The following is an 18911-nucleotide window of genomic DNA, read 5'->3' as shown; positions in this document are numbered from 1 at the left end:
GCGTAAACTGAATATTACTTCCCCCCCCCCCCTCCTTCCCTCTCTCTCTTGCTTTCTCTCTCTCTCTCTCTCTCTCTTGCTTTCTCTCTCTCTCTCTCTCTCTCTCTCTCTCTCTCTCACACACACACACACACACACACACACACACACACACACGTTGGCATGCGTGTCATTTCCTGTGTTTACATGCTGAAAGTGATTCAGTGCAAATAGAAAAAATGGTGTTTAAGGGATGTGAAGAGCATGTATGAGAGAGATCGGGCATATATGAGCTAAAGTGTGTGTGTGTGTGCGTGTGTGTGTGTGTGTGTGTGTGCGTGTGTGTGTGTGTGCGTGCGTGCGTGCGTGTGTGTGTGTGTGTGTGTGTGTGTGTGTGTGTGTGAGAGAGAGAGAGAGAGAGAGAGAGAGAGAGAGAGAGAGAGAGAGAGAGAGAGACCATTATTTGCTCAGATTTAATTTATGGGAAAAGAAATGGCCCACGGTCGGCTGAACACACACACACACACACACACACACATCAACTCACTCTTGGACACAATTATCAGGAGCTTCAGATAAAAGCCATTCTTGACTTTCATCGTGACGTCCACCACCTTCTTACCGACAACGATGCTTTTTTTCACCCCAATCGTACAGAAAACTGTTAAGATGGCCAATTCCAGCGGTGACATTCTACCGTTTTGCTTGTTTCTTCACACTGAGACAGAGCAGACCTGGACGGGATCGGCCGTTTGTCACATCGCTGGTGCTGTGATGAATTTTTGCTGTGTTTACATTCCATGAAGGATCTAAATGAAAACATGCCGAGGGGCAGCAAAGGCACAGGGCAGATGGAAGACATGGACAGAGTGTGGGAGAAAGACAAAGAGGGGAAATATTACAAAGCCTGACATAGTTAACTGTTATATTTTTCATTAACAAGCCAGCGTGGAATTAGCGGATTTGCTAAATGTGTTGAGATTTAGTGTTACTCTTATTGCAAGCAGCTGCGGCTGGGAGTAGGCTGCATAATTAAGGGGAAAGTGTAGCTAATTGATGAAAGTTTTGGGAACAGAAGGTGGAAAAATGAGGTAAACATGGAAAAACCAACAATCGAGGAAAGTTTGAGAGGTTATTATTTGAAATGAGTACATTCTAATCTACCGTAGACAGTTTACATCCTTCAGGACTGATGAGCTAACAGCTAGTCTGATCAAGCTGAGATCAAAGGTGTTGCTGCATTTTGAAAAAGCTCCAGTCTCCAGAACTGGGACATAACGTGATAAGGCTCAGGTCCGCTTGTCTCCTCCAAATAGACTTGGTTCCTTTCTTCTCGAGTGTCTGGGTAAGGAGGGGGAGAAACGTCCTCCGCTTCTAATGACTGCTCAGAGTGAAGGGAGCTAGCTTGTCTCGTTACCCATCGTCTTCGTCGCTGCCGCGGCTCCGCCCTCTCGGTCCGCCAGGCCACGCCTACTGATGTTGCAGTTTTTAAAATCGATACGTGGGTGGAGAAGGACTCTGAGGCCCTGTCCACTCGTAGCCCGGGATCTGCCAAAACGTAGATATTTTTCTACGTTTTGGCCTGTCATCCACACGAAAACGGAGTTTTTTCACACGAAAACGGATCTTTTTAAAAACTCCGGCCAAAGTGAAGATCTGCGTTTTCTCCGTTTTGGGTGTCTGTGTGTGGACGGACAAAACCGGAGTTTTAAGGTCCGCAACGTCACTTTCCGCGACAAAAAAATGCTGACATCACGTGTGCGACCTGTGTTTACACTAGCCGACAGCATGGATGCCCTCAGAGCTGCGCTCGCTTTTTGCTTGTTTGTTTTTGCAAGCGGAATTACTGCTCCTTGCGGAAGACCACAGACGAAGGACGAGGTTAAGAATGGGGGAAGTGCTGCCGCATACAGGTCTGGCATGTCCTTAACAACGTATTTATCCGGGTACGTGTGGACAGAGTTTTTTTAAAACGAGGTGGTGTGGATGCAAGTTTTTGGAGGGCCAGATATTTGTTTTAAAAAACCCGGCTACGTGTGGACTAGGCCTGAGGCACACTTGACCCGCTCTTTAACACCTCCAATGCCAAATTTTTTGGTTTATTTTATTACTACAGATCCAGATCTTAATGTTGTCCTTGCCTTTTAGCCTTGAAGGTGTAATGCAATCTCACTTTGCTCTTTTTGTGCCTGTTTTCACTTCTTGTGTGTTTTATAATGCTGCTCATTCCTGCAGCAATGGCACTGAAAGTAGGATTGATGGTAATACACCAAAGTGAAAAAATCTACATTTCATGGCATCTGTTCCCAAGATGAGAAACTTCACACCAGTAGAAAACAACGAGATGAGTGTGAGCACCTGGCAGAAGCAGCGCAATAAAATATTCCACTCTACAAACGACGGGCTCACAGGGAAATGCTCTGTTCTGATGTTGATGTCAATCCTCACGGAACCCCCTTGCCTTTCCTCTGCTCTCTGTCGCCATGGATACAGTGATGCGGGTTACCGTGGCAGCCGAGTCAACCCCAAACCCACACAAAGGCGCACGTGCTTTTACGTACGCATGGTGTGACGTCAAAGGACTCAAGTCTTTGACGCTATTTCTGGAGGGGATTGAAAATATCATTTTAATTTCTTCTTCGTGTCACTTTATTGTGTTTTCATTTTCACACGGACAACAGCATCTTCTTCCTCTTTCTTGTTTGTTTCAATCAACAATGGGATTAAATGAACATAAAACAGCCTTTCATACCAACGCGTGTTTTCAGAAATGTGCTCTTTTGGCCTCTGTTATTAGTTGATGACGAATTTTTCAGGGTTGAAACTCTCCTGCCATCTAGTGTTTATGTTACAAACTGCCAGACAACAGCAAATGGTGTCTATACTGTATTTTAGATCAAAGGTTTCCAATGATGCACTTGAAGGATGATTGAGAAAGAGAGTTTTACTCGATATTATAGCAAAATAAACACGTTTTCTTGAGGTATTCCCCCCTACAAAAGCCTAAAGAGGTTAAGAAAAGTTAAAGGAAGAAACAAAAACTTGCTACAAAAGTAAAACAGGTGAAAACTGTAAGATATCAGGCATAGATTTCTGAAGCCTTTCTAAAAACCCTTTCTAATTTTGATTAATTTATGTTTGTGTACACCTGTAGGCTACTACAGTTGTCTTGCCTCACCCCAGATGGGATTTACTCCAACTTCTTAGTGCTAATCCCGTTCCTTCTAATCCAAACCCTCTTTACATCCCTCTCACAGGCTCGTATATGAGACGTGTAGGCTGCTTTCTCTCATTTAGACCAGTAGCCATTCATGTTGTTGGACTACTGCTGCCGTTGCTGTGGATTCACACTCATAAAACGCCATGGACCCGTGACTCTCAAGACTACACCCAGTGACACCTGGGTAAGGAAAATATCAGAATAGAGTTAGATCTGATTGGAAAAAGGGGGAAAATATGACAAATAAAGCTGAGAATCTGGTTTAGCACATCAATAATAAGCATTAAATTGTTAGTTTATTCGTTTTAATACTTTTTTTTATTACTGTAGGGGATTTAGTCATAAAGATAAATACTGATGTTAACATTTAGTTTAGTGGAAATTAGTCATATCGATCAGATTACCAATCGTTTTAATGTAACATGTAATTTCTAAGTTGCATAGTTTATAGATTTTTAAAAATAATTAATCAATAATTGACTTTTTGAGAGGGGGTGCTCTGGGAATACGTGAGATGAATTCTTGGTCACATTTTCAGATATCAAACAAACCAAATGGCTCATTAAAGGTGTGTCTGTGTGTGAAGGTATTAGCATCAGTTCCGCTGATTTTCCCACACTTTTCCTGGTGGAGAATTTCAAATGTTCCCTTTTGAGGTCACAGCAGCATATGTACAAGTTAATCACAGGCAGTTGTTTGAAATTTTAGTTAGTTTCTAGTTAGTTAAGTGATTGCTGCCAATGTGGCGGCGCAGCTGCTGCCTTGCAGCAAGAAGGTCCTGGGTTCGCTTCCCGGCCTGGGATCTTTCTGCATGGAGTTAGCATGTCCTCCCTGTGCATGCGTGGGTTCTCTCCGGGTACTCCGGCTTCCTCCCACCGTCCAAAAACATGACTGTTAGGTTGACTGGTCTGTCCAAATTGTCCTTGGGTGTGTGTGTGTGTGTGTGTGTGTGTGTGTGCATGATTGTTTGTCCTGTGTGTCTCTGTGTTGCCCTGCGATGGACTCGCTCTCTGTCCAGGGTGTACCCCGCCTGCTTGCCCGTTGACTGCTGGAGATAGGCACCAGCCCCCCAGAGACCCTACGTGGACAAAGCGGCTTCAGAAGATGGATGGATTGCTGCCAATGTTTGGAAATAGAAATAAGAAATACCAGTTAGCAAAAACAGTATGAAAAGCACTTTAGTCTTGTTAATATGTCTAAATCATAGCCTCACTAGTACCTGGATGGACATCAAGGCAAAGGGTGAGAATGAAACAACCTTTTTGCTGTTTTTCTTTGGATAGCACCAAAACAAACTAATCTTCTAATTCTGAAAACTTCTTATTTCTTTTGAATCACAATTAGTGATTATTCTTTTCATGACTTTATGGGGTAAAGGAATAAATTCAGCTGACTGTAGAGTGCACCTTTCTTCACGTTTTCTCTTGTTATGACAGCAGACTTCAGCTGGAAATCACAGGTGTAGCTAACGGGATAAACAATGACCCGTGTTCCATCAAGGTGTTCCGGGAAACCTGAAAGCCCTGGCACAGACCCACCAACCGGAATGGAGCTCATCCATGAACGGAGGCTCTTACGGGCAGGCGAGGATTTGTCGTCTGGGTCACTGAGGATAAAATGAAGGAGCAAATGTTCTATTACCTTGTAACATTTAGCAGAAGGCTTATGTTGCATTTGATGTTTACAATTGTGTTTTTAAAGCTCTGTTGTTATCTTGTTTATTAAAGTGAACGGCAACACCAGACCTTTGCCAGTCATGCTTTAACTGTTTCCCTGTGCTAACAACTCTGATTGAACCATTTCATCGTGTAATCAAGCACCTCAGAAGCCCGTTAATCATCCACCGAGTTGATCCGGGTGTTTTTGATGCAGGGGAGCATAGAAAACATGCAGGTAGTGGCCCTCAAGGACCAGGATTGAAAAGCCCTGCAGTGTGGTGGAAAAGCTCTCACTAAAACAAATGATCATTAATGAGCTCTGTTCTCAGGTTGTTCTGCAGAATCTGTTGATGTGCATGGTGTGCTTCTACTCACTCTACTACATCGCAGTCAGTCTTTGCATTGGGCTGTTCAGGTACACACACAAACACACATATACACACATATACACACACATTAGTGAAACTAAATAGTGTACCTCCTGATCTTTTATCGCAGAGTTCATGAGATGAACAGCTTGTTGACTCCCTTCGACTACACGACACAACCGTCATGGCAGAATCCCAAATACCTGGGTGAGTTTCAACACATTGAACATTGTAGTTGTCCACTGCTGACAAGCTACATTTCCATAATGACACTTTCATTATCTTTCATGGTCTAAGTTTAAAACCCTGTTATAAAATGCAGGGCAGTACACAGTGGCACCCCCAAGGGGTGGCCATGGCCAACCCTAGAAAAAGCTGCCCCCCCCCCCCCCCCCCCCCCCGGAAAGAACAGTGTTAATAAATCATATAAATGTTGAAGAAGAAGAAAATATCATTTCTTTAGCGCCTCTCGAGATAAAAATCACGCTTCACAAAAACAAAAAAAATGTTCAAGTATAAAAACAAATTTAGAAAATGTTTAAAAATATATTTTAAATGAGCAAAAATAGGCAATTGTGATTAAGAAATGTTAAGAAAGAGAGAGAGTGAACAGGAAAGAGGGAGATCAGTGGATCCTGAGGAAGGTGGAATAGGTGGGGAGAGCAGAATAAAGAGAGAGAGGTGAAGAAGGTCATACAAAAGCCAGCTTGAACAAGTGAGTCTTCAGCTGCTTTTTAAAGGAGACCACTGAGTCCACTGATCTCAGGCTCAGGGGGAGAGAGTTCCAGAGTCTGGGGGCCACAGCAGCAGATGATTTGTCACCTTTGACCTTTAGCCTGGTGCTGCACAACCAGTAGGCTTTGGTCACTGGACCTCAGGGACCTGCTGGGGGTGTAGGGACTAAGAAGATCACCAATGTAAGATGGTGCTTGTCCATGTAAGGCCCTATAGACCAGAACCAGGATCTTGAAATGAACCCTGAAGTTGACTGGCAGCCAGTGAAGCTGGAGGAGAAGCGGGGTGATGTGGGTGTGTTTGGAGGACTTGGTCAGAAGCCGAGCACAGGCGTTCTGAACCACCTGTAGACGGTTCAGGGAGGTTCTGCTCAGACACGTGAAAAGAGAGTTACAGTAGTCTAAGCGTGAGGAGATGAAGGTGTGGAGAACTGTCTCAAGTTCAGAGCGGGACAGAATGGGACTCAGCTTAGCAACGTTCCTGAGATGGAAGAAGGAAGAGCCAACAAGAGAACTGACATGAGAATCCAGGGTGAGAGCTAGGTCAAAGGTCACACCAAGATTCCTGACAGAAGGTTTGGTGTGAGAAGCAAGCTGACCAAGAGTCTCTGACTTTGGGAACCAGCTTGTCTGGGGCACAGATGAGGATCTTGTATACATATGTTCACTCAAAACATAAAATCATTTAATTTATTCAAGACATAAATGTAAAACACAATAAATATTTATACAGTGAAAAAATACAAAATTATTCAGAAATTTAAAAAGTTATTTTTCGGCTTCTCACCATTGAAAAAAAGTTTGTATTTCTACAGTTTTTTGTGAAGACAGCAACAGGCGAATTAAACAAAAATATTAAATTCTACAATAAATTTTCAAATAAAATTTTTTATATCTGAATTGGGTTTTTCTGAAATGTTTGTGTTCCTCAAATTTGAGTTAAGTGTTTTGGATTCATATTGTTTTTTAAATAAAAAAGAATTAAGGAGCAGTGCGATGCATTGCTAAAGGCTAAACTCTCCCAGAGTTACCTCAAGGACCATTTACGTGTGCCACCCCAAAATTTTCTTTGGCCACCCTTGTCTAAATTTTCTGGAGACGCCCCTGATGTACAGTCCTTTCATTTTAAACACAGCGGATTTTCATTATATTACCCATGTGGACCTGTAAACAACAAAGTAATGAGCATTTGGAGATTTTGTATTTGTTCAAATTGATTGAGAGTTCACGTGGTGCTTTGGAGATTCGAAAAAGCTTTATTGTGTGTAAAAAGTCTGTAGATGATCATTAAATTTAATTTAATTTATTCCTATTGTGTACATGACCCTGGAATAGTAACAATAATGATAATCAGTGGCTTCTAATGTTTTTGACCAATCACATTAAGCAGACAAGGGCTGTAGATGAAGAAAAAAACATTTATTCAAAATAGATTTTTCATGTTTTTTTCCTGCCTTCCAGTTGGAGTCATCTCCACAGAAGTGACCTATGTTTTGGGCGGGCTAGTGTTTGCGTGGATTGTGGAGGAGTGGGTTTGGGACTATGCCATAACTGTCACACTGCTGCACATTGCAATGACCGTAGCAGGTGAATGGACAAGTGGACCCTCTCAGAAACAAATCAAAATGCATAAATTGTGTATTAAATATAGTACTTTGATGCATTTTTGCAGTGATGTCAGATTTTCCTTCAGCAGAGCACTGGTGGATTGCTCTTGGTAAGATTTGGATTTGTTTACTCTGTTGGTATCTCCTTCAGACATTTCTCCCTGACAGATCAGCTCTTCTATTTTGTGTTGCTGCAGGTTCAGGCTTGGTCATGATGATATTTGGAGGACAGCTCCTGGCCTACAAACTCTTCAGAAACAACTTTGTCTATCCCACCGATCTGCAGAACTTCTAGTGAAAACAAGGAAAGCTTTTAACTAGCTTACGGGTTAATCCCAGGTCTGAAGCATGCAGGTTGATTCACTTTGCATTTCACTGTCAAGTCGTTTTGCTCTCTGAAGAAGACATCTACTTAGTGTACATAAATGTGTATGCATATGTTTGTGAACCTCCTAAACTTACGAGTAGGACTAAAACATAACTAACTGCTTGGCTTTGTCTATATGTGAAAATTAGGGATTAAGAAAATATCGATATGGCAATATATCGTGATATTTTTCCCAGCAATATTATATCGATATTCAAAAGCTGTGTATTGGAAATATCGATATGGCAATATATCGTGATATTTTTTCCTGCGATTATTACATCGATATTCAAAAGCCGTGTATCTAATTCCTGAAAGAATTTACATGCAAACATTTGTGTATTTTCTTTTCGTTTTGCGCAATTCAATCGCCAACCGCTAGTTGGCAGCAGTGTGCAGCGGGTTTTGTTTCCACCACTGAAATGTAAATCCCTCCATCATGGTTCAGATACCTCATGTTAAACATGTTACGTATCAGTTTGAACTGTTTATTGAACATTCTTACAATAAGTTCAGTAAAAATAATTGCTTGTAACGTTTGACTGAATGTATCGCAATATATCGTGATATATCGTATCATTTCCCCTGTATCGTGATATGTATCGTATCGCCAGAATTTCAAAAATACACATCCCTAGTGAAAATGGTTCTGTTTGTCTACTCACTACTTCCGGTATACTAAGAAAAGATAAATGTTTTATAGCTGGTAAATCTGGACTCTCTGTTTCCCACTGACTTTAATTTGTACAGTTGAACTTTTTTTTTTAATTTCACTGTATTTCAATATCGTTTGTGTAAAATATCGCCGTGATTTTAAAGTATTCAGAAAGGTCAAAGAAAATAAAGTTTGTATTATGAGATGTGTGTTAGTTTTGTCTAAAATATGAGTTTCTCTTGTGCAACACCAGGCTAAACATCTTTTTAACCTTGAATTTCATCTGCCATCCTGGTTTTTAACAACTTGTGGTGCATTCACACTAATTGGCAATGTCTGTATGAGATGATTCCTCGATGTTTGTTACTAAAACACACGATTGGTTAAATTAGCTAAATAAATGGTAATATATTTCAAAAAATGTAATTAAAATAAAATAGCTACTTAATTTCTCAACTCTTTATCTGTTAAAGCAACAGTGTGTAATAGTTTTACTTGTTTACTGTCAAACTTGCCCTTTTTCATAAGATTTTAAGTCATTTATAACTGATGTGCACACACAGTCGTGGGGGAGAGGGAGACGAGTGATGTCTCAGACGCAGTCGACATGGCAGGCGCGTTAGGCGGGGAAGACGCATGGCAGGCGCGTTACAAGTGGCAGTACTGGGGCGAGAAGAAAGCAGCTGCAAATGACTGATTAGACCTGTTCTACATTTATTCACAGGACATGGACAGAGAGCGCTCTTAACCCTGAGAGAGACCCTGACTGCAGAAAGCAGCAGAAACAGTGAATAAAACTTGCAGGTGGTTGAAAGCTGGCGTGTGGTGTTTTCACATTGCCACGCATGTGGGCCATTGTGGCTGCAATACCTTCTCTGAACTGTGTGCCGCTAAAGAGTCGACTGTTTTTCATACACTGGGAATTCAATGTAATTCTTCATCTGTTTCTGTGTGACAGAAAAAAATGGTTTTATTTGAAGAATTTAAAAAAAATTCTAAAGTGACGATTGTATTAGCAACAAGTTTGATGTAAAATGGGACGAAATGGATTTTCTGCTAACACGACTGTCATGTTCCCGAGCCGAGGCGTGTGGCACCATCTCCAATCTAACCGTTACTGAGCTGATTTCCCACAGGTGAGGAGCGGAGGGGGCTGCAGCTGCAGAAGATTCCCAATCAGGAACTGGGGTATAAAAGGAGGATGGAGACACCTCACTATGCCAGATGATTGCTCCAGTTGAGGTAGCCCCAGCCACTCGTACTCGTACTTGTTATTCACTTTTGACTCGCTTTTGGATTACTCGGATTTTGAACTCGGACTGATTTGTGGATTACACATTTGGATTACCCTCACGTCTGGTGTTTATTTGCCTTCCCTCAGGATATCCACTCACCTGCCTCGCCCTTGCCGTTTGAACTCTGGATTACATGCACCACGTCCCATCCTCCTCCGTTGTTCCTGTCTGGTCCCTCTCTGCTACCTCACAGTGGCGTGTCTAGATCTATTAAAATGGGGTGGCCCAGGTGAGGCACAACTTTGTGCATGGGTGGCACCAAAGGCTATGCTTTTTTGTTTTACCCTCAAGCCTTTTGTGGACAATGAAAAGCCTATTTAAAGGTAAATTAATGTGGTGGCACCTGGGGTGGCCAATCAGATTACAAGGGTGGCATGTGCTACCCCAGGCCACTCCCTGGACACGCCCTTGCTACCTCACCCATCCCGGTTGGATCGCTCACCCTCTGCCCAGCGCTCACCTCGGCTTTCCCGCCTCGTTCCTCCACGAGCGCTTTATGGACAAGAGCTGAACAGCTCACTCCCCACAGGACTTCCCTGTGCTATTTTTGTTCCCATTTTTCAATAAAGAACTTTTCTTTTACTCTACCAGCTCGTCGAGTTTGATTCTGCATGTCTTGGGTTAGACACTTACCTCGAGTCATGACACAGACATGCTCCCTGGAACATACGTGCACATTAAAATGTGTGGAATGATTCCTGTATCTCAGCTACTGGAGCATTATATAATTTACTGTATAAACGTTATCAATCTGAATGAATGCGGAGGTGTATTGACGCCCTCTAGTGGTGACACGCTAGAACTACACTCTGGTTTTGTTAGAAGTCATTTTAGCCTCCTAATAATCACAACGATCCTACTCTTTCTTTTGGTTTGCATTTAAAAAGTTCTAATGCTCAGTATAAACACGTTATGTTAATTATTTCATTATAACAATGACATTTTGTTAATTTTAACAGGGGAACTTCAGATTTTTTTCTCTTATTCAGCTAAACACAAAAATGATGGCTGCTTTCTTTGCATGCACCCATGGCTAATAGAACGATTTCAAACATCACCATCATCCAGTCTGCTATTCTAACTCAGTCAGTGTGACACAACGACCTCCAGCCTGGTGCTCGTCGACATTCTCGCTTGAGTTACCAAAAGTATTATTGAAACGATGTCAGCAGGTCCTTTACTGGCAAAGGTAAAACACAGTGGAAATGGGCGTTTTTGGAGGTCTCTTCTGAACAAACTTTAAACAAACTTTTATGGAGTAATACAGCACAGTTGAAAGAAACATGATTTGACTGTGGAATTAATTTACAAGGTCATGGACAAATCAGAGTCGAGTTTCACCCCAAGCTGGTCCCACAGAGTTTCATGTTTAGCAAAGGGAGAGAGGGTGCGCCAGGTGTGTGATGAAGAGTTTTGGGGTTCAAAAGAATAGCATCAGTGTTGTGTTCGTTGAGGCATAGGAAGTCTACGAGTAAGGCAAGTGGAGTTTGTTTATTTAATGCCCAAATAATCTGGTGGTTGTTGGCATACAGATGGTAATGCAGTTCTATGGAGCTAGGATTGGGACAACTAAAGTTACAAGTTACAAATCCAAAGTTACATGTCATGAAACATGTTCCAAGTTACAAAACTTGGTACGTTACATTGAATATTGTCCCAATCCTAGCTCCATACAGTCCAAGTTTTTCTAAGATCTTTCCCAGTCGTAGCGAGTAGACTGAGAAGAGCAGTGGCCCCAGCATTGAACCTAGAGGCACTCCCGAGGGGAGCGGCACAGAGGGAGGGAACATTCGGCAATGTGGATGCTGAATCGTCTGTCTGACTGGTATGACCAGAACCAGTCAAGTGGGGTCCCTTTCATTTCCACCCACAAATCAAGCCTCCGAAGTAGGATGTTCTGGTTGATTGTGTCACAGCCTGCCGAGGGTAGAGGCAGACTGGCAATCTGTGAGTTCTGGAGAATCTCAGAATGGCTGGTGTGCTCTAGAGCTGGTGGGTGTGCTCTGAGCCGTCGTCCTACCCATTCCACCCCCGTTCGAACAGCCATCATCTACCATCATCAATGCAAGACCTTGGTGAGAAGTTAATGCAACACTGGATGGAAATAAATCTTGTAAAATTGCAGAAGCTTATCAAAACAACGCCACAGAAAACGTGTGCCGTAATCAAAGCTAAAGGCGGTCCAATGAAATATTACAGTGTGTGACCTTATTTCTTTGGTGGTGACTATTTTTCTGGCCAGGTAGTGTTTTATTCTAACACCCATTTCCAGCAGCTCAGATGGATTTCCAGTACAGGGACAAGGAGTCCTTCAGCAGTTAGCAAAAACACAAGTAAATGTGTACTTGTATAACAATGTTAAACACAACTGCTGTGTGGAGTCAAAGTGCTAAACCCAGAAAGCTACAGCGCTACAAACTTTCTTTATAACTTTTCATAAATGAGAAGGAGTATTGACGCCCTCCAGTGGCAATAAGCTGAAACTACATATTGGCTCTCAATTTAGTCGATGTAATTTAGCCTCCTTGTCTCACTAAAGTGGGAAAAAATTCTAATATTTGGCTTTTTATTCGTCGTCTTTGGAAAATTAATACTGAGGAGAAGGAGAACAGACAACAATTATAAGTTAACATACTTGGTAGAATACTTTCTGTAAAATCTTTCATAATTAAACACCATGACATTTTAGCATTTGTAACCAGGTACCTTGCTCTAACGGTCTTTTTCTCTTATTGTTTAGCTAAAAACACAAAACTCAATTTATGTAACTGTGTTAAACCCAATAAAGGTTTTTTTTGTTGTTGCAAAAACTGGCAGCCCTGGGGGAAATCGGCGCCATCTTTTTAACCTGCAGGTGATGGCTGCATTCCATTTCGAGGAACTCATGCTTTTGTTGAGATTTTGTTGGGATTCAGAGCGTGTACTTTAATTTAGGAACAAATTTGTGCACACGTATTTATAAAAAAAACCCAGTTATTATGCGACAAAGAAAAAACATTTAAAAGAAATTCAAATTTGACATCTTGACCTGGTTGGTTAGCAAATTGGTACACAGATGTTGAACCTGCCTACATGTTCGTAGCGGGGCAGCTGACGCGTCTGACTCAAAGCAGAAAAATAACAGCTAAAACAATTAATTTAAAGCTAATTACATTTTTGACACCGCATACATCAGGTTTAATTTTCAGAAACAAGTTTTGGCCCGCGATTAAATGCCTTTAAACGGTTTAGTACCGACTTCTGCAAGGATGCGCCCTTCTGTGGTAAGTCGAAGCGATTAGCTTAGCCGAGTTTTAGCTTAGCTAAATGTGGCTTTGTTTTTCTAATTAAATTAAAGAGTCTTATGTTTGTACAAACGTCTACTTTTATTTAGAAAGGGTTGTTAGAAAACGTCTCTTGGGCTGGTCATTTATGGCTGTTTTGGTAACAGACTGAAAACAGCTCCAAATGTCTTCGTCATTGTAGACTCCCTTTCAGCTGCTAATGCAGCGGATGGACGACGTTTTGGGGGACGGAGGGATCCTGAAGGAGGTGGTCCACCCAGGAGAGGGTCCACCTGTGCCTCTAAATGCTTCAGTATTGAGTATAATGCTTGAGATATTGTTAAGTCCTCTAAAGGCATGTATAATTTACAAATAATGTTCAGCATGTTGTTTTTTTGTGCCTTAAATAGTGTATTATTCTGGGTTTCTGGAGTATTCTGATCAGCCTTATGAATCCAACACCTACATCAAGCACCCCCCACTGATGAAGCTTGGGAAAGGTAGGAATTCATCCAGGCTGCTCAGTAAATCACATTTTGAGCTTGAATGGTTTTTAAATAATTTTAACAGAGGTGACATTAGCTGGACTGGAGATGGGTCTGTTGACCATGAAGAGAGGGGAGTTCTCACGCTTCCTCTTCCAGCCCCGGTATGCCTACGGAGACATGGGCTGTCCTCCATTGATCCCTGCTTCAGCCACGATCCTGTACGAGGTCCAGCTCCTCGACTATCTTGACTCAGGATTGGTTGATGATTATGTCGCGAGGAGTCCGGTAGGGATGCTGCTGTGTAAACTGGTATTTTTTTCACTTAGGTGTTACACATGCTCGATCAGCTGCCAGCCTGATTTGTACTTCTCTTCATTTGTTCTTGGTAAATGAGAAGTATGGCTTTTTGATTCTACTACAATAGACACAACTTGAGTTCTATGACAGCGAGAAGGCTGCAGGCTCAAATCCCAGCTGTGGCTTTGCTGCACGGAGATCACATGTTGTCTTTGTGAATGTCTAGATTTTCAGCAGACACTCTGGATTCCTCTACAGACCAAAACCATGAATGGTTGTTTCCAGTCAGTTTCTGTCCCTGTGATGGACTGGCGACTTGTCCAGTGTGTCTCCTGTCCTGTGCCTCTCGCCCAGTGACCTCAGGAGTTAGGCACCAGTTCTCCTCAGGAACAACCAGTGCAGAACGAGTGCTTTTCCTTCGTTTGAGATGCACCTAAAAGAAAACTACACAGCATTTCAAACACGCACTTCAATGATTTAAGTAAATTGGTGGCTTTTCTGCTTTTGTCCTCAGGAGGAACAGAATGCCGTTTCTTTCCCCATGTTCCTCACCGTCGTCAACACACTGCGCAGCTTCGGCAACCGCTGTTTCAACCAGAGCCGATATGAAAACGCCAAAGATAACTATAAACGGGTACAGTTAGGTTTTCTACTTCTGTAGCTAATAGTTCTCTTTGGTGTGTGCATTTTATCTTAAAGAGCAAGTCACCCCCTACCAGAGTATTACTGCACTCCCACTTCCTGTCTGAAAAAGGCAATACATGCTGTTGCCTAGCAGAACGAGAGGGTGGAGCAGCTAACAAATACACACACACACAGGCTCACAACGACATTGTGACATCATATGGTACCAGCTAACGTTCTAGGGTACCTCTTAGCCAATAGCGATGGCAGATTTAAATTCAAATGCAGTGCAGAGTTTTCACCTGACAACGGCACAACACTGACAGTTTTAGGCAGAAAATTAAAATTTTAACTAAAATGCACTAAAGTGCTAAACTATTGACGACACGTGTCTGCAGCACGATTAGACACACATTTATATAGTTTATCAGAAAAAAATGTTGATTTGGGGGTGACTTGCTCTTTAATGTGAACTAGTTCAGACGGGAGTGTGTTTTGTTGCTTTTGCACAGGCAGCAACTCTGCTGGGAAACCGAACAGCACAGAGTGAACCAGAGAAGGAGAAGATCAAGGCGGCTCTGCTGCCTCTCCATCTGAACTGTTCTCTCACCGAGCTCCGCCTGGAGAACCCACGCAGAGCCCTCAAGTACGGCAAAAAAGCCTTAGCGATAGATGCTACCAACACAAAGGCTCTTTACCGCTGTGGACAGGTCAGACTGGACTTTTAGCACTCCGATATTGTCCCACTGTGTCAGAATTAATCTTCTCTAGTTTTAAACAGCTTTGTTTCAGCAAAGCAAACTTCAGAGCCATTTTAGATGTAAAATGATGTAAATAAAGCTTTGATTGATTGATTGATCTTATTCAGACTTGTGTCTTCTGTCCTAGGCTTACATGGAGCTGTCTGAGTATGAGTGTGCTCAGAGTTGCCTCATTTCTGCTCAAGCGAGGAAGCCGTTTGACTCCGACATCAACAACCTTCTGAGGAAAGTGGCGATGTAAGCAGAGTTCATTAAGGAGCTGCTCTCATTCCTGTGGCTAACTGAGTGACAATCGTAGCACAATATGTTGAAAATGACATCAATGTAAAACTTTAAAGGGACATTATGGAAGTTTGACAGCCAAAACATGTATAGAAATAATAAATGTCTTCTTCATACGTTCTCCTGCAATGCCCTGGTCCTGTAGAACGAGCCCTGGCATTTTTACTGTGATTGCCTGTTTTTCTGTAAAATCACAGAAAAAGAGAGATGCTCGGGTCGAGCAGGCTGCTTCATGCGCGTTCACGCTCAGGCATCGCCCGTAGCATTTGCTATCAGTAGCTTTAGCAGCAGAGAGAGAGGCAGTGCCACTTTGTCGCTGTTCCTAACGCCTAGTGACAAAGCTAGCTACATTTCTGAGGACCCTTAGCTACTTTCTGTAGAACTTTCTTCTGATATTTCCTGCAAATTAGCAACAAAATAGCCATTTTCACTCCGAACCGTTCTTTGAACGTTGTTTCAGCTGTCATCAAGGATATAAATGTTACAGATACAAAGGAGCTTCAGCTCTCCTAGTAAGATGTCTGACTCTCATGCAGAAGACCTGGGTTTGATTCTGGATGTGAACATAGTTCATTTAGAGTTTCTTTTTTACATTAATGGTATATTTTTTACAGTAAGATGCCCAAATTTTTATTTGAGACTCGCTGAACGGCATTGAATTCACAGATAAAAAAGATGTGGGTTCAACTTTCATTTTGGAACAATTTTTCAAGCAAGGGAAGGGAATGATCTGAGCATGCAGGAGGACTGACCCATCATAAACCTTTGTCGGCTGTGCTGAAGAGAAAGGTACAGAACCACATTATTTCATTAATTAGCTGCACGTTCTCCTGTCCTCTGTCCTCCGGGTCAAACACACACACACACACACACACACACACAGGACTGTCTCAGCTGTTATTTTCGTTCAGGAGTGTGCACGTACAGCATGTGTGCCTCGTGCACGAGCCTACTATTGAAGTTGCCTTTACGCTTTCGGCCTGAGGGGGCGATCGCGAGCATGAAGATTCAAAAGTCCGTAAAGTCCCTTTAATTAGCATTTTCTCTTTTGGATGTTTGTCTTTTCCAGGTGCTACAAAAGCAGCTTGGATAAAGAGAAGGACATTTACTCGAAGATGTTCAGCAAGGTGACGGCTCCTGAGAAGATGTGAGATTCAGCAGGTAATTTACTCATTTTTGTCTTGTGTACACAAAGACCTTGTACTTTATCAAGTTCTAGTAAGCTAGTAAACAGAACTAAGATGAATTTGGCGTGCTTGGTGGACCGAGTTCAGACGCCGTTTTTTGTTTTTGCAGGTTAAAGAGTCATCTGTTTATTTTCCTTCCCTTTCTGGCAATTTGTTTATGTTTCAAAAAGGAAAAAGTGTTGATGTATTTTGTACTTTATTTGCAAAGAGTATTTTTTTCTAGTGTTTGTTATTGTAGCTCACAGGTTGGTGTTTTCTTTACATTCTTTATTTTTACATGGTGTTAACTTTAAGTCTGTTTCTGATCACTCTTGAAGTTGGTGACGAATAAATTCAAACCTTTTTCACCCCCATATGTCTTGTTTGTTTAAAAAAAATCTGAAATGTTACGTTTTCATTATTTAAGATGTGTTCCGTCTATGTTGAGGTGTCTGTTAACAAAATGGCCTGTTCAGAGTTCACGTCCTTCATGACTGATGAGCTAACGGCTAGTCCAAATGCAGCCAAAGCAGATTGCTGCCATCTTGTTTCCTTAATTTAATGTTTCGTGTGAACAATGTCTTTTAAACTTTTTTAGTGTGATAATTTTAGTTCTACATCATTACTTCACAAAAGCTATTTAAAAATCCCTACTGTGCGTGACCCCTGAATGCAGCCAAAGGGATACATTTATATGCTGCTGTTTACTTTTGCAGGTCCTTAAAAAGTCTTAAATTTACTTTTCCAAATTTAAGGCCTTGAAAATCCTTAAAAATGACAAATAATCCTTAAATCAATCAATCAATCAATCAAAGATACTTTATTGATTCCAGAGGGAAATTAGAGTTTCAGTACACACAATTCTGAGATCAGACATGCATGGGCAAGACACATGACAAGATTTGGTGACTGTGGTCATTCACAACCCTGAGTCGCGCCACCTTAATAGAGATCAGAGGGTCACATGAGGACTGGTTCAGGTGGAGGGAAAAAAAGGCACTTCACAGCTGCCCTCCCACCAGGAGGGCAGCTTTGCTCTGCAAAAAACACCTCAACAAATATGCAACAGACTTCAGACAACCCAACATGAGACTCCAATAGGAAGGGGGGGGGGCTGGGATCCTGTTTCCCCCAGCAAGAGCAGCCATCTACGGCGCTCAGCCACTGTAGCCACAGGTGGGAGGGAGATCTTGGGAGAAGCGCAGAGCACATTGACTCCTGCAGGTTGATGACCTCGCCAGGCTGAAGTCCACCAATCCGAAGGCGGGGGTGGGGGTGGGTGTTTAAGGTCAGGTTTTCTCAGCATTTGTCTGCATTCCTTCGTGGGGGGTTTGTAGCCGCTCAAGGCTACCAGGGCGTCAGATTCGAATAACAAGAATTTGTTTGGGTCAGGCTGAGATAATTTCCTCTGCCTTCAGTCTTTAAACTGATCATTCCAGTCCTTCAGTGAAGCCAATTTTGGGTTTTTAAAACTTGTCCACACCGTCCGGTGACTCTCCGAGATGACATCCATTTTGCGCACTAATACCGGTATCGCAGCTAGAACATTGTCCAGCTTACGATTCACCTCGAGTAACGTCCCAGTCTGAGAAGTCTCCACACAGACGGTGCTTTCCGTGGGTGCGGGTCGCCCTCCAATCGCTCCCGTCTTCCCAAATTTCCAGAAAACCAGATGTCCTCCCACTCCAATCAGGAGAAATCCAGTGATCATCAGGCCGAATATCCACACGTCTTCGACATCCTCAATGGACAGCTGGGAGAGGCAAACGATCTTCCATTCCCTCCAGGAATCCAGCATATATGCCACCGGGTGTGTCCCCTGTGGGCATGTGGGAGCCCCCTGCTCCGTTCTCATTGTTGAAAAAATCTTATCGATCGCATTGAATGACCAATTTATCAAGTCCATGGTTAAAAATAGGGTTTTTCAGAAGAAATGCAGAGAAGTGCTCTGTGGGCAGACAGGACAAAGAGCCTTGGGGAAAAAAAGATAAGAGAGCAAAAAGAGAAGCGTCTGTACTCTGCGAGTGCCAGGAAGAAAGATACAGAATACAGTTTCCAAAGGTCTCAAATTACCAAAGACCCAATAAACTAGATTATTTTATTTCTATGAAATTTTTGTGAATTTCTAGTTAGTCCAGCATTTTTGT

At 42.3% G+C, this 18911-nt stretch overlaps 2 protein-coding genes across 2 annotated transcripts; both read left to right on the top strand.

Moving 5' to 3' along the window:
* The first annotated feature begins 3020 nt into the window (after positions 1-3020).
* tmem244 (transmembrane protein 244) lies at positions 3021-8791 on the top strand. Its single transcript, XM_015947989.3, has 6 exons — positions 3021-3383; positions 5187-5272; positions 5356-5432; positions 7421-7546; positions 7632-7676; positions 7764-8791. Exons 1-6 carry the CDS (start codon positions 3291-3293, stop codon positions 7859-7861), a joined length of 525 nt encoding a protein of 174 aa, XP_015803475.1. The 5' UTR covers positions 3021-3290; the 3' UTR covers positions 7862-8791.
* Positions 8792-12929: 4138 nt separating this feature from the next.
* Positions 12930-17138, top strand: fkbp6 (FKBP prolyl isomerase 6). Its single transcript, XM_015947987.3, has 9 exons — positions 12930-13146; positions 13349-13466; positions 13557-13646; positions 13717-13919; positions 14446-14565; positions 15068-15265; positions 15444-15553; positions 16668-16759; positions 16895-17138. The coding sequence occupies exons 1-8, from the start codon at positions 13096-13098 to the stop codon at positions 16747-16749; spliced, it is 972 nt and encodes a 323-aa protein (XP_015803473.1). The 5' UTR covers positions 12930-13095; the 3' UTR covers positions 16750-16759; positions 16895-17138.
* Positions 17139-18911: the final 1773 nt, after the last annotated feature.

The sequence above is a fragment of the Nothobranchius furzeri genome, chromosome 2, assembly GCF_043380555.1.
Source record: "Nothobranchius furzeri strain GRZ-AD chromosome 2, NfurGRZ-RIMD1, whole genome shotgun sequence".
NCBI lineage: Eukaryota > Metazoa > Chordata > Actinopteri > Cyprinodontiformes > Nothobranchiidae > Nothobranchius > Nothobranchius furzeri.
Note: the sequence above shows the minus strand (reverse complement) of the source record. Positions and strands in the feature narration are given on the sequence as shown.